At 38.4% G+C, this 15,564-nt stretch overlaps 1 protein-coding gene across 2 annotated transcripts in view; it reads right to left on the bottom strand.

Moving 5' to 3' along the window:
• The window catches only part of phf2 (PHD finger protein 2), a 23,422-nt gene extending 7,858 nt beyond the window's left edge, over window positions 1-15,564 (bottom strand). For both annotated transcript variants that reach the window (XM_052568374.1, XM_052568376.1), the window contains exons 1-17: window positions 15,044-15,564; window positions 9,224-9,309; window positions 7,940-8,054; window positions 7,540-7,700; window positions 7,285-7,426; window positions 6,758-6,944; window positions 6,401-6,563; window positions 6,218-6,305; window positions 5,665-5,771; window positions 4,375-4,466; window positions 4,198-4,287; window positions 3,723-4,052; window positions 3,468-3,587; window positions 2,604-2,719; window positions 2,241-2,419; window positions 1,475-1,542; window positions 756-925 (exon numbers count right to left, since the gene is read on the bottom strand). In XM_052568374.1, the coding sequence (XP_052424334.1) occupies window positions 756-925; window positions 1,475-1,542; window positions 2,241-2,419; window positions 2,604-2,719; window positions 3,468-3,587; window positions 3,723-4,052; window positions 4,198-4,287; window positions 4,375-4,466; window positions 5,665-5,771; window positions 6,218-6,305; window positions 6,401-6,563; window positions 6,758-6,944; window positions 7,285-7,426; window positions 7,540-7,700; window positions 7,940-8,054; window positions 9,224-9,309; window positions 15,044-15,141 (2,312 nt within the window). In that variant the 5' untranslated portion in view covers window positions 15,142-15,564. The remainder of the gene's footprint in view (window positions 1-755; window positions 926-1,474; window positions 1,543-2,240; window positions 2,420-2,603; window positions 2,720-3,467; window positions 3,588-3,722; window positions 4,053-4,197; window positions 4,288-4,374; window positions 4,467-5,664; window positions 5,772-6,217; window positions 6,306-6,400; window positions 6,564-6,757; window positions 6,945-7,284; window positions 7,427-7,539; window positions 7,701-7,939; window positions 8,055-9,223; window positions 9,310-15,043) is intronic.

The following is a 15,564-nucleotide window of genomic DNA, read 5'->3' as shown; positions in this document are numbered from 1 at the left end:
TTATTAAACCTGTCATTATGTCCTGACAGTAGAATATGAGACCGATAATATGTGAAAAAAATCAAGCTCCTCTGGCTCCTCCCAGTGGTCCTATTGCCATTTGCAGAAAGTCATGCGCTCCCGGTAAAAAATAACCAATCAGAGCTGCGGTCCGTAACTTTGTTTGTGTTCAAAATTTAGAAAAGTTAACATAATAAGCGAGTACACCATGAATCCATTTTCCAAACCGTGTTTTTGGCTTGTCCTGAATCACTAGGGTACACCTATGATAAGTGTTTATATTCAGACTATTTTAGATTGCTTCGGGGGTACCGCGGCGGAGTAACCCAGTACCTTTGTGATTCTTCATAGACATAAACAGAGAGAAGTAGTTCCGGCTACAATGTTCTTCCGCAAGACGCAAACAGTTCTGTTTATTAACCGCCAAAAGTTCCCTACCGCAGCTTTAACAAAAAATAAGCTTAAATGCGAAACACTTTATTGCACAAAATCAACACAATCACTGAAAGCTACGGATTATGAAATGTAATATTAAAGGCAATGCTGTACTATGTAGAGGAAATTAATTTCTCAGAAACTGTGGACCATTCTGATAGCGTCAGCATGTTAAAGTATGCCAAGCTAAAATTCACAGAAGTGACACTCCTTAAAGTTCTGCTGCAAAAAATACCAAAGCAAATCTAAAATAACAATAAATAAGAAAATAAGCTATTACGATCCTTTCACGCACATATGGAAAACAGTCATGTGTGTACCTGTTGTTGCTGTAGTCAATGCCGCCCACTTGTTTGCTGGCCTGCAGGAGATCCAGAATCCCAGCTGAACTGCCTCCTTTATTCTTAGAGACCTTGGAGTTACGACCTTTGACCTCTGACTTGGCCTCTGCGTCTATGTGGAGAGATTCCTCATCTGATGAATCTGGACTCTGAAATAACAAAAAGCTGGTAAATGTTTTGCCTTAGCAAAATACTAATATACCCTGACCTAAGTACACACATTCGGATAGGCATTATCAAAAGTAGACATGATTTTTCTTAGGTTTGTGGTTTTTTTATTGGTATATGCTGTAAGCCCTAAAACAGTTTGCCTGTGGGCCTCTGTCGTGATTTAACTTTCTCACTCTCATTTGAGTCAGTCCACAGCTATTTCCTTCATCAGTTTTGAGGTGATATTTGGCTCAGTCTTGCAGCTTGCTCTCTTTGATTTGTGCCGTGTGTTGGTTTAAGCCAGAACATAATGGGTGAATTATTACAAGCCGAGAACATCGGCGCTACGATGTTTTAAATGCATCCAGAAGGAATTAATCAGCTACTTCACGAAATAAAGATCGGAGATTTAGATTTTGTCCTAATTTCTTCCTGTTTACTGTCAATCAGCCTTTTAATGTTATTACCACTGTCTGATTAAAGAGAAATATGATGGATGTTCTGTTAGATAACACTGGACCAGCTATCTAAATAAAGTTTATCCTCACCTTCATGTCCGACTGCTGTAGCTTTGGCTTTTTCGCTGGCTGAATGGGCTCTTTGATGTTTGATAAAACTGTAAACAACATCAGATGTTCAGCATTATTCTCACATAGCATGAGATGAAAGTTAAAAGACAAGTGTATGTCTTATCGGCAGGCCAACATCGAATCAGTCTCTCACAAATTTCTACAGATGCATCAGTCAAGTAGCTAAATTAACAGTGTCACATACAAAAAAAACTGTAATTAAATTAAATGCGTAGGACAGAAACTGCAACTTCAACTTGAAATTTACCATTTAAGGTTTAACTAATTTATTTATTTTTTACTACATGTGGTAACTTTAAATAATTGTTGCATCTGTATATCTACTAATGCAAGAAAAAGAAATGTAAAAAAAATAAATAATAATAATTCACTGTTACTGGGACAAAATATTAATTCTTTAATACTATTTAATATATTATTAAAACTATGATTTTACTTAATTCACTCGTCATTGGCAGATTTTATTTTGGGCCCTTGCTCTGCCCCATTTGTGTTTGTTTATTAAATCTCCTTTATTATACTTTCAGATACCAATAAGACTATAGTACTGTTTAACACTCATTTCTGTAGACTTTCGCCTAAAATCAGTGTACAAAAATTTAACAGAAGGCTGCAGATTCCATCTGGGCCTGATTATAAAGTCTATAATAATTTTTGCTCTTAAATGATGTTTTATTTAATCAGAAAATCACCCTGGCCCAGATCGCATATCATAAAACCTTACAGGAAAAGTCTCTCTTGACTGCGTTCTTTTTCCTCCTGATTGGGAATTCGTCAATCTTAAGCTCCCCCTCATCAGAGACATACTCATACTCGTCTCTCACAGGCTTGGGTTTTTCTTCCTTTATGTTCTGTATTGAGCCAAAAACACTTGAATTGGTCTGGGTCTTGAGCATCTTTGATCTGAGAAAGCCAGATGATGGAAAAGAACATTAGTTGGATTGTCAGAAGAGACAATCTGGTGCTCAAAATAAGGGCTGTCAACTGAATTCAAATATTTCTAAATTATAAGTATAACGAAATCATTTGTATTAAAATTAATAACTGTATGAAATGTCAGAATTAAGTTTAATACAACTGCACTTACCCCAACAACTTCTTATTCGACAATGAAAATGCAAATTTATTGTCTTTATGGCTCAGTAGACTTTTGTCAAATTTGTGCTCTTCCTCCATTTTCAATAACGAATCGGGTTTGCTATTCTGAAAGATGACAAGAAACACGAAACGACAATCAGTGCTTTGAAACTCTTCCCGTCTCACACATTACACAAGTCTTCAACGTCGGCCATGTCCACTGTGTTCAGACGTCAAAGACTGAAGCCATTGCGGCTGATGACCTTGAAGACTCTCTAGCAGAGACTCCTCTCCATCTGCAAATGTTTGGCAAGCGGCGAAGGAGCACTCGGATCAGGAGACTTGGAGCAACTACAAACATTCCTGGGCTGTCTGGCATTGAATTTTCCTCCTTGAACGAAAGCCCTATAATGCCTTCCGTTCACCAGAATTAAGCTTTTCCTACAAAAGCCGTCCCATGTTATCCGACAATAATGACACAACACACTCATTTTTAGAGTAGAAAGGAAGGCATATGTAAATACTTAGCTGGCATTTCAGGGATATGACATAGCATTATAGCATTAGGTAAACTCTGAGCCTGGGTAGAGAGTTCTGTTGATTTGATGAGCCGAGAACAGAGAAAGTGACTGAGCCGCAGAGTTATTTCTGCTGATTGCTTTGATCTGAAACGTGTAAACCACTTCTGGATGATCCCCAAAGCCCTATGTGCTACTTTTCAGCTTGTCAGGGTTTGATATCATTTGCATGGATTTTCAAAGCTTTGCTTTCTTATCTACGTTCCAGTGGAGGAAATCATTACGCTTGTGTTACACCACAACCCAGATGTATTCATTACAGTTGATTCCTTATATTGTAAACCTAACAAACTTACCTTATATTTCCATTTGGCCTCCGTCTTGTTCTTATTATGCTCTCGAATCATCTTAAACTTATCAACGTCGTTCGGTTTACTCATCTCCCTCTCCATAATACTCATCCCCGTCTTTACCAGCTGTGTAATGTGAGAGACAAGAAAAGTTGGACATTATAAATGGATTAAAGTGCATACAGAGAGTTCTAAAGCAGGGGGATATATTCACAACGATTCTGCTAGTGCAGCATCATTATATATTGTATATATTATTACTTTTTTTGGCTGGTCCATCTTGTTCAGGATGTCCTTTGCATGAGATTCAAGAGCTGCCAGACTGGAGGGCTTTTTCTCAGGTAAAATACTTTCTTTCGCTTTCTTCGCTTTCTTTTTGCCACCTTCTTTTACTTTGGGTTCCTTCGGTGGTTTGGGAGCCTTGGGCATTTTGGGTGGCTTTGTGGCTTTCTTCCTGGCTGGCTTATCTCTCGGAGGGGTGGAGATGTGAGCAGGGGATATGAGCTCTTCTGGTTCTGATGGAGCAGACGGGGGTTCCTCTGCTGGGGGCTTCGGGTTGCTGGGTTCATTCTTTATGGCTTTTGTTGCGTTCTGAGTCAAAGACATTGTGGAGAAGTTGTCAACCATTACTGATTCTGACAAAAGTTGATTCAACACGTACAAAAAATTCTCCATAAGATCATTTCTGAATAAATGAGAGTAAAGACAAGTCTCCAACAACTTTGCAACATCTCACCTCTGAAATCCGAATCTCTTTGGCAAGGTCTTTAATGAGCTGCGCTGGCTTCATGTTTTCTGGAAGCTCGTCCTCATGTTCTAAAAGAGCCTTTGGAAAAAGACAAAAGCAAGAGTCACGGTCAAGTTACATTATTTAAATCAGCAAAACTAGTAAAGCAAAATTATCAAGATGTACCTGTTTTTTAGTCCACGATCTGAATGCTCCGTTGACAATTTTGGCACCGTGTACCAGGTAAGGAGGGGGCTGTTTGTTTGCCTTATGTAAACCTGCAAAATGATCAGGAAATTTTGCATCAGAGTCCCATTATTCCCATCTGGATCCAAACACTCATCCAGTTGCGTATAAGTAACATAGAAAGGGCCGTTTTCTAAATAGGCAAATTGGTGAAAGGTCCAACTTTCCTTAAATCATTAGCAGCAATGCATAAGACTGTGGTCGCCCTGTCAGAAATGCTCAGAGCATGAAACTCACTGAGTTGTGGGGAAACATTACACCAGAAATAAAAATGGACTACATTTTCAACCGAACCCATTACTGTTCAATAACAAAGGCCATTCATATATCAAACTGATTACTTCAATCCAGAGCGGCCCAAAAACAGTCGTACGCCTTTTCGGAGCACCGGCCCTCAACATTGATTACATTGGACTGGATACACAGCCACTACAGGAAATATGTTCCACACTGCATTTAAATTAATAACATAAAGTGAAAGCCGAAACAGTGAAATGAGAAGAGAAGCAATAGAGCTGGCGGTGGCCCAGTCGGCCTGCTGGGCCAGGAGCCAAGGTTTTTTTTTTTTTCTCTCTACCTGAGAGTTGAACCCTTGAAAAGATGACCTTGAAAGCTGAGTCCCTCCTCTGAACATCAGATAGCTTGGAGACCAACTGCGGTCTCTTTTGCAATGTGCGCTCTACAGCAATCTGGCAAAATTAAGTAACGTGACGGGGTAAAATGGTGGAAATATAAACACGCAGTCCAAGGCCAGATGAGGGGAGTTTAAACACCAGGTTGTAATGGAGCAAGTGATTCTGCCTTTTGAAGCTAATCATCTGTGAACTCCACGATGCACCGATCTAATGACTGCAATAATATGCCGCTATCCAGATCCTCGTCATCTGCTCAGCAGACCCCTTCCAGGATCACGCACAAAGCGAAGGGGAAGGAAGCCATTTGACTCTACCTTACGACATTAGATATTTTTATTTCCAGTCCCAAAGTTCACTATTATGGATAAATCTTCTGCTGTGCAGGATGGAAAGGCAATTTTTGAAAGCAGAACCTTTGAAGCCACTTCAGGGGAGTCACACATGGGAGCTTTGCTGTGAATGATTTAAGTTTGCAATAATGTAAATGGTTGCCGTAAAGTTGACACGTTGCACTTTTATACTATTAGTTTGGTGAAACTACAAAACGAACAAAAATAATATCTATTTATTTTTAAATCTTAAATCAATTGCTCACCTTTAAACCTCTCCAGGTAGTATTTCCCCACATACCAACATGCTGTCTCGAAGTTTGGAAATGGAGTGAGGCTGGCAACTTTGAGTCTTTTTTCCACCTCATATGCCCTGAGTGGAGAAGCAAAGAGAGGATTACTGAAAAGTGTGCCTCGAGAGGAAATCGTGGTCTCACACATGTGAAAAATGCACTTCAGAAGGCAAAAGCATATGCTCTTGACTTCCTCTCTTTTTTTTCCCATTGCTACACAGGCGTGGAAGTGCCAAGAATAGAACAGGGAATGTTTAATGCTTGAGCGCTTCAATTGCATCAGTGTTCACCAGTTGTCATTGCATGGCAAACTGCATGGAATAACTTTAAAATGGCAAACATTAGGCCTTTATAATTCCACATAATAATCACAGTACACATCCACCCCACCATACGTAATATATTTACAGTTCTATATATGTATGCATAGTTTAAACAACAACCTGAAACGGAGATATACTTCTAATCTAACAATGCATCAAATGCAACAGTTCTCTTAATTTGATGCATTGAGCAGATCACTGACCTCATTTGCATCTCCACACTCAGACTGTGGACAAAATGCCCAGAGAAGGCTAAGCAGTCTACAGGAGTCAGTATTGCATTAATCCAACCTGCCATTAAATTAAAAAACAACAACAAGGCAATGTTATTATCTAAGAACTTCATGAAGTCATTTAAAAGTAAAAATGATTAAAAATGATCTCACCTGATGGAATGAAAAGAGTTTGCCCTTGTTTCAGTGTGCACTTGTAACACTTGTCCACTTGGTCAGCAAAAAACATCTCGCTGTGGTTGGAGGAGGACCTCCAGCGCTCGTACAGAGAAAGGTTGGCAGAAGTGGGCTTGATCAAAAAGAAGATTTTCTCTCCCTTTACAACACACAGATGAAATACAATGTTCAACATCCACTATGCAACAGTATTCACTGGCTGAATGCAGCACTTCCTTAAGTAAAATCATGGTAAGCATTACGAATAAAAATAAAAAGGTTTCATTATTAAATACAAATTTGAAATACTTTTCATTTTAGCAATAACTTTGAGATATAACATGCAGGAGTCACCTTCAGTACATGATACCACACAGAGGCGCCTCCACACTCAATGTGGAAGTCTGTGTAGCTGTCTTTCACACATATGAGGCAGTATTTAGACACTTTGGGCTTCCCCAACAATGCATCGTCAGGCCAGTAATTTTCCACCCAGGATAACTTCCGAACTATTTGCGGACTCTCAACAATATTGGCCATTCTAGAGACATGAAAGGAAGAATAGTAAATATTCCTGTTACCAAACCAAATTAATGACACACATTAATTTACTGACATCCAGACTGTGTATTGTACTTAATAACTGCTGTAAAATGCAAACATTTTAATTTTTTCATTATTACTTAGAAAAAAAAACTGAAGTACTGTTTAACTGAGAAAGAAAAAAAAAAGCTAAATGCCTTTTAATTTACTAATATTTATGTTAATAATGACCGTGTGCATTAATGTATTTGCTGTATCAAAATTGCTAACAAAAATGTTGCAGCCATTTGTATAGAGCATCTTCACAACCCTATCTGACTCTGTATAGGAATGCTTACCTTGTGTCTGAAAACTCAAGGTTGATCACATTTAATACTTTCTTTCTGTTTGTGCTGTAGTAATAATCAACAAATTCCTTTAACTTCATCTGGCTTTGTGTCTGTTTGGTTACATCGACAACATCCACAAGAACATCAGGTCCTTTGAACGAGAAAAGTTCAAATCAGTTAGAACATAAACATATTGCACATACAGATATACTTCCATACTGATCATCAGAACATTGGTTTTATTATACCTCATAAAACACTTACCGACATAGTTTTCCACATCACTGATGTAGAACGTGGGCGCAGGCATAGCCATCCCCAGCCCATCTTTCTTCTGGATGAGTATTGGCTCATTGAATCCATTCTCCTCAAGGTAGTCCAACGTCATCTGACTTCCAGACAGCTTGACCACGACATCTTCTGAACTGCAGTGGAAAACCAACCGTCAGCATCTTACCTACAGTCACCTACACAGTTTGTCCAGTACATCATACTGGAATTTTCATCAGTCCGCCTGTCTGGTGGAAAAGTTCAGAGCCTGAGCAAAGCTGATCATGGAGCGCCATCTGCTGGACACTAAATCAACTGAAGGACTTGGACTTTATCAGGAGCACTGGCCCTTTAAATTCTTCACTGGCATGATCTTCACAAAGGTGTACTGTACCTGGGGAATGTCCTGCTGCGCAGCTCTTTTATGAACACCTGACTGCCGTTTTGAACCGGTCTGACGTCTCCACTTTGTCCCGTGTCATGCTTATTCCAGCTCTTTTTCTTTTTCACTGTTAAAATTGTAAACAGATGAAACCAACAAAATCTAAATCAGACACCATGAACACAACTTAATGAAGCAAAAATAATAATAAAACCATCTGCAAGCTACAGTAGCAAATGCATGAATGTACTAGTGTGTACAGAAGATAAGAACATTTTAAACATCAACATAATGGTTTGGTTTGTAACCAAAACTTATTTTAAAGTGAATTATTTTCATAAATTTAAATTCAGTTGGAGGTTTTAATGGGCTAAGTCTGCTTTAGTTGTAAATACATTTTAACAATGATCTAAAGCTTGTCTTCATTTATTAAAGTGTTGGATTGATACAATAAATAAAGACCCTCATCTTTTGTTAATACAAAAATATAAATCTGAAAATGATGATTAATTAAAATATGAATTAAATTGCATCCAAACAAAGAAAGTAACATTACAGAACATTATTTATTATAACCGTTTCATATTTTAATATATATTTTAAAATGTAATTTACTCCTGCAATAGCAATGATCCTTCAGAAATCATTCTAATATACTGAATTGGTGATCAAGGAACCTATTATTATCAATGTTGAAAACATTTGTACTGCTTAATATTATATATTTATGGTAGTATGTGTGTGTGTGCATGTGTATACAGTGGTGGCCAAAATTATTACAACACTAGTATTTTCACTAGCTAAAAAATGGTTATTTGGTATAAAAATCTATCTTTCTATCTTTTGCTGTTGTATGTCAATAGGAAATATCATTCATTAATTTTGCCATTACCGTAATTGCCATTAATTCTGTAAGAAACAGTACAAACTGAGACAGACTAAATCCATAAGAACTGTGGCAATGTCTCCAAGATGCTTCAAGAGACCTATATATGAATAATAAATGATATATAAACACTGAATTCACTTGAGCTGAATAGCAACACTTTTGCCTTTTTTACAGAGCTGTTTTTAGCTTAGCTGAACACATTTCATCATTGATGAATCAACACTGAGCTGAATGATAACCTGATTGTTGTTTAAAAATTCGCTTTGTCTCATTTGACTGTTACTGTCTTGTTTATTACTGTAAAGCTGCTTTGAAACAATCCGTATTGCATAAAGCGCTATATAAATAAAGGTGACCTGACTTGAGTAACACCTAATTCATTCACAGTAGAAATGAAAGATACTTGCAGGTGGATTTGCCGTGGGTCTTTTCACAGTTAGGACAGTGATAGATGTCAATATCTGGTGCTTCATCTTCATCCACTCCTACACAGCTGTAACAGAACAAACAGCATATCAGCACTGAGTTACGCCAGATAAAATCTACTTAATCGTGGTTCTGTAAAACATAGCTGCCATATACTGTGCCTACATAAGTACTCAAAAATCTGGTTCTAATAGAATCATACTCCACTGACAGCCATTCTAAATCAGCCATGGATTCTGATGAAATATTCCCAATGGGAATGTTAACAGATGACTTTCTCCAGACATTTTGGCCAAGTCTCTCACACATCTATCCACTGCTGCCCCTTAGAGAGGCCCTAGTGGTCTGCTTTGTTTGGCAGACTCAGGCCACATGTCCTGAAGTTTTGGAGGTCCAGGGATAAGTCCTGGTCAATAATCCCGTCCTGCACAGTGGGGATAGTGAGTTTCCGATGATGCACAGTGTTCACAATAATAATAATATCTGTATTACATGTATATAGCGCTTTTCTGGATCCTCAAAACACTTTACATGGAAGGGAGGAATCTCCTCAAACACCACCAGTGTGCAGCATTCACCTGGATGATGTGACAGCAGCCATAGTGCACCAGAATCCCCATCACACACCAGCTTATTGGTGGAGAGGAGACGAAGCCAATCAGTAGATAAATATGGGGATTGTTAGGAGGCTATGTTGGTCAGAGAACAATTGTTACACCGCTTACTCTTTTTCGGAGGACATCCTGGAATTTTTAATGACCACAGATAGTCAGGAGCTCGGTTTAATGTCACATATGAAGGACGGTGCTTTTTACAGTATAGTGTCCCATCAGTATACTGGGAAATTAGGACCACACAGACTGCAGGGTGAGCACCTCCTGCTGGCCTCATTACCACCTCTTCCAACAGCAACCTAGTATTCCCATCCAGGTACTGACCAGGCTCACCCCTGCTTAGCTTCAGTGGGCAACCAGTCTTGGGCTACAGGGTGATATATTCTGCTGGTATACGCCAAATATGGCATCTAGTCTGATGGCCAACAAGCTCAACTTTCTTCCAGCTGGCTTCAGAGTCTACCACATGCCTTCTGGCAAAACTTCAACTGAGATGTCATGTGACATTTTTAACAGTGGCTTTCTCTTCGCCACTGTCCTATTAAGCTGTGGAAGCACCCAAGCTACAGTGGTTGTATCACAGTCACTTCAGAGTTGTCAGTGGTCACTTATTGGCCCTTGACTTCACACAAGTGATCTTCGTTTAACTTTGTTGTGTCTTGAAAATCCAACCGAGTGCACTAACATGTCATATAAGAGGGACAGTCCACCCAACAATGAAAATTCTGTCACCATTTACTCACCCTCACGTTGTCCCAAACCTATTCTCTCTCCTGTGTAACTCTAAAGAAGATATTGTGAAGAACTAAAACATTGTGGTCATTTTCTCTCATTTTCATATTTGTAATTGTTTCACATCTGTTTTATATTGACATTACAAGTCTGATCAGTAGCAACAAAACATTTCAATGGTGTAAATGAAGCAAACATGAAAAACCTCCAAGAAGCACAAAACTTTATAGGCACTGTATGCATTTACGTCACCCCATCTGCAGAGCAAATGTTCTCCCTATAATAATAATAATATAAACCCTATAACGCATTCCTGCCATTAGGAGGAGCTGTTCACGGGTCATGAGTAAATACTGAATTGGGAGTGTCCATTATGGCTCTCCTCCAGTGTGGTATAATTACTACATGCAGTCGTATGAATATCACACACGCTGTCCACTCAGATGGTGGGTGGTGTCAGCACCCTTGAAAAAAAGCAAAATCTCTACAACAAAGAGTGCATGTGGGTGTGAAGGGTCAAACCGCCCACTCGTGCATCAGGATTAGCAGTCAAATACACTCTAGGTCTTTCCTCAGCTAATCCTTATCATGAGCATCTGCGTGCTGCCATTAAGAGACCAATCCCTTTTCGAATTTAAGGAGCAGTTTCCCCCAAATTTAATATTGTTCAGTTATTTATTCACCATTATGTAATTCCAGCCCCTTAAAAAAAAATCTAATTTTGTATTCACCATTTAAAAAAAAAATTTAATGTACATACGTAACATGTTTTTGATAGTGGTCTCAATTTTTGTATACAATACAGTAAAAGCATAATATTTTGAAATATTTTATACTTTAATGTAGTTTTTAAAAAAAGGCATACTCCTCTGATGGCAAAATGGGATTTGATGGTGAAGCTGAATTTGCCATTTTTACTGATAAAGAACACAAAAGTATAATTTTTGAAGAATGTTCATGCAACAATAATTAATAACAACCACAGTGGTCAGGATCCAAAAACCAATGAAAACATTAGAAAATAATATGCATGTGCTATATTACTTGTGAAGTAAACTGTGAAGGTTCTTCAAAAAATCTCTACAGGAAAAAGGTTTTAACAACAGAAAGGTGAGTCAATGAAAGGTGAGTCAATAATGAGAGAATATTCATTTTTGTGCAAACGGTTCCTTTAAGACTGAACAGACAAACGCATTCTCTCTGTCAAATTACATTCAATACAACATGTCTCTTTGTGCAACCACCTGCAATGGATTCGCAGCAGAGCACATGATGGTGATGCTTATTTACAGGCTCATTTTGTATGTTAAGTGTCAACAGTCCAAAGAGTATGTCTCAAAACCACTTTCCGGAAATAGTTGCGTCTAAGAAAGCATCTTCTCAAAAGCAGCAACGACACCTTCAGTACCTCAATGCAGTTCTTGTACTCTGTTTCATGCCTGAATGACAAGAAAGTAACATAATCAAGAGTTTAATGATAACAACTAGATATCTAGAGTTACATCAGTCAAAAGACGAGAATATTCAGAGGAAAAAAAAAAATTATTGAAAGGCCATTTAACAAAATAAATCAGGCATGAGGCCGTCACTTGAAGAACATGTGACTGGATTTTCACTCTGAGACAATGTAAATACGCACTGTCATGACAGACAAAAAAAAAAAACTATAAAAACATACCAAATACAAGAAAAAAACACCTATTATTAGTTTTGGTTGTTCGCAGTACAGGAGATTTGATCAGTACAACAACAATAAAGCATTAAAGAATGTACCAATGATTATATTTTAGCAACTCTAAATGATTCTCCATGTGAGGTCGTCCTCAAGGCAGGTGCAATTAGCGTTTTATTATAACATATTTAATAAACTTGCACAATACGCCAAAGCTGCTCTGTTACAGACTAGCTATTATCGTTAATGGGACAAATCTCATTTAGGATCTGATGCGCCACTTGTAGCTGGCATCCTGGCCCGTGAAAGACGGGAATGATGTCATTTATTACCACCTGATGATTCGAGAGCATACACCCACGACCACAAACACCAGCATGTGTTTCAGTGTGTGTGTGCGTTTCAGACGGCAGTGTTAAAAGGCGTCTTCATTTCTGTTCGCCTGCCAGTAAGCTTGTAGAAATCATTATATCAACATGTTTATTCTTGATGGATATTTATGCTGATCATAGAGGAACCTTTTGGAACGGATTAAACATTTATGAAACATATATAAATACATACTGTTATAGGATTAATTGAGGCAACAACAGGAAAATGTAATATTGTGGAAGTGGAACTACTTATTAATATCTTAGGGGATGATGCTCATTTGTCATCTGATCAGTTTTTTTAATTTTTTTTATTATTGTTTCTAAAAGTTTTTTTCAAGTCTGGAAAACACAACTTTAGCAAGTTCCAGTTTTTCTGTAATTCTGAGAACCGTGATCCGAAGTTACTTACAGAGGATCTTCCTACAACTGGCCAGCTGGAAGTCACTTTGAATGAAAGAACTGACAATTCCAAAATATTAGCCAGGCCAAAAAAATTTAATAAAAACAGAACAGCTTATCTGTTGAATTCTGTGCAATGCGTTTACAAGAAGTCAAGTGTGTTTAATGGAGTTGAGTGTACACTCCTATCATCATCAAATTAACCAAAATATTTAATAAACTAACACACAAATGGTGAGGGAAGTGTTTGATTGTGAATGACAGGCTTTCCAATACTATGAAATCTGCGGAGCTTTTTGTGCATTTCTGTTTGTCTAACTTTGTCAAGTGTTTTGTTAACTGTGCACTTTCCCACACTTGATAAAGATAGGTTTCACTGTTTGAAGAGTTAAATTGGATTCCACTCAATGATTAGGCCTTGTGAATTTCTTTCATCCATTTACTGGCTTATAGCATTAAGCTATGTAGGTGAAAAACCTTTAAAGATATAAAGATCTATGATATATCTATGAATGCTGCAATCGAAATATTTCACGGTTCAGCAAAGCAGTCAGATCTGTCAAATTAAACTTAAATATTCATACATATCTTTTAGAAGTGTGACCAGTTTAAATTCAAGATGTATGGCACGAGGCTAATTCTTATAAATATCACTAAATTTTCCATAGAGAATCTATTATAAAACACATTAAGTTAGCTAAATAACTAAATGTTATAGATAACATGATACATTTTAAAGCAGTGTGAGTATTTTAAAGCTGGCAAGCATAAAAAGAAGAACCAAACTAATGGCATTATAAGATACTGCACACAAATGTTGCACTAGTGAATGCTTAGTAAAAAGAACTACTATTATTAACATTCGACTGCATTATTACAATGTCAAAGTTACAAACCTACCAAAAAGATTCAAATATTTTCTGATAAGACTTCTGTCATAAACAGCTTAATAGCGAATTTTCTGTTAACATCAACGTGTACACACGTTTAAGCCATACTTAGCCATAACTGGTGTCTCTCCTGATCTGAGGCATACCCTCTTTATAGAGGTTACAGAGGTTTAAAATCACTGAGGGCGGTAAATCTCAGACACTCCAACAGAAACATCCACATCAGTGTGGATTCAAACTATTTCTATACAGTCGAATATGCAGTTAAGAGCATATTCGGTCTGGAAAGTCTGAAGAGTAACGATAACTCGGCTCATTAAAGGGTTAAAATTAAACGCGCGTAAAAGTATCAGTCAGTGAACTGGAACGCTTGTTCTTTGTTTACATTGAAGAAACAGCATTTGAAGCCTTTTCTCGCTTCAGTTTCGCTCTCGCTCAGCAAACAAACCAATCAGCGGGGGAAATTTAAGATGAATTCAGAAAAATGAACAGACTCCAGATTGACTCCCGTTATTGGATCGAGCTAAACTCGTTTGCTCCGATACATGCTGCTGTCAGTGATGCTTCCGAGCAATACACGGGAAATAAATCTGAACTTACTGGTTTTGATTATGATGAATGGTTAGATGTCATACGTGTTAAAAATGTACATAGCAGCTCTGAATCTGCAATGTCTGGCTCATATGCAGTCTATTATTCTTCCAGCAGACACCAGAAAGGATAGTTTTTATACAGTTCAAAGACCATAAAGCACTGATGTAGGAGCAGATCTGGACGAATAGGGCGCATAAAGGAAGGTAAAATGTGTAAAAGAAAAGCCATTCGTGTTCGCAGACACCCACGGCTCACTACTACGACAACGTCCAGTCTGAGACGCAACCAAAGCGTGCGATGCACGCAGATCGAGCACACATCGTGGAAAATATATCGAAATGGCTTTACGATTAAGAAAATCTTTTGTACAGTTCACAAAAATGTGTCAACCGAGCCAGCTAAATATAACTCCGCCTTCTTCTTCAAGCGGCCCTCGCTCTTCAGAGCAATACAAAATGTGCGCACGCGAGCAAAACGCTTCCATCCAAATCCACACTTAAATAGTTGAACGAAATATTGCTGTTACCTGCCGTGAAACCAGTCTTTGCAGGCGTCGCATTCGATCATAAACTGGGTTACGTCGTAAGGTAATCTGCAGATGCAATAGACGGGTACAGTCGCCATGTTAGATCAATTCACAACAACAGCCGGAGAGATGGATGGGGGCAGCAGGAACCTCCCGTAACACAAACTACAGCGATATGAAGAGCCGCGGAGCTGCTCCTGCGTCCATTCGAACGTTCCCCCGATCAGACGTTACAATGTTACGATGTTAAAATGTTTCCCGCGCTGCATTGACGTGTGCATGCCCCCTGGTGACTATACGAGCGACGAGACTTTCATAAAGCCCAAGAAAATGCATCCTTTCATTGTAATATTGTTACGTCAGTCTGTAAGACGGGCAAAATCGCCACGGTCATGCTGGTCCAGTTGAATGGAGTTCATTAAACGCTGCGGCTGCTTCTCAGGGTTTCCCGGGACGATAGAAAGACAAAAATCCACCGCCAGGGATCTCCAGCCAACCGTCGAACCAGCTGCAGCAGAGTC

Source organism: Carassius gibelio, chromosome B11, assembly GCF_023724105.1.
Source record: "Carassius gibelio isolate Cgi1373 ecotype wild population from Czech Republic chromosome B11, carGib1.2-hapl.c, whole genome shotgun sequence".
Lineage (NCBI taxonomy): Eukaryota > Metazoa > Chordata > Actinopteri > Cypriniformes > Cyprinidae > Carassius > Carassius gibelio.
Note: the sequence above shows the minus strand (reverse complement) of the source record. Positions and strands in the feature narration are given on the sequence as shown.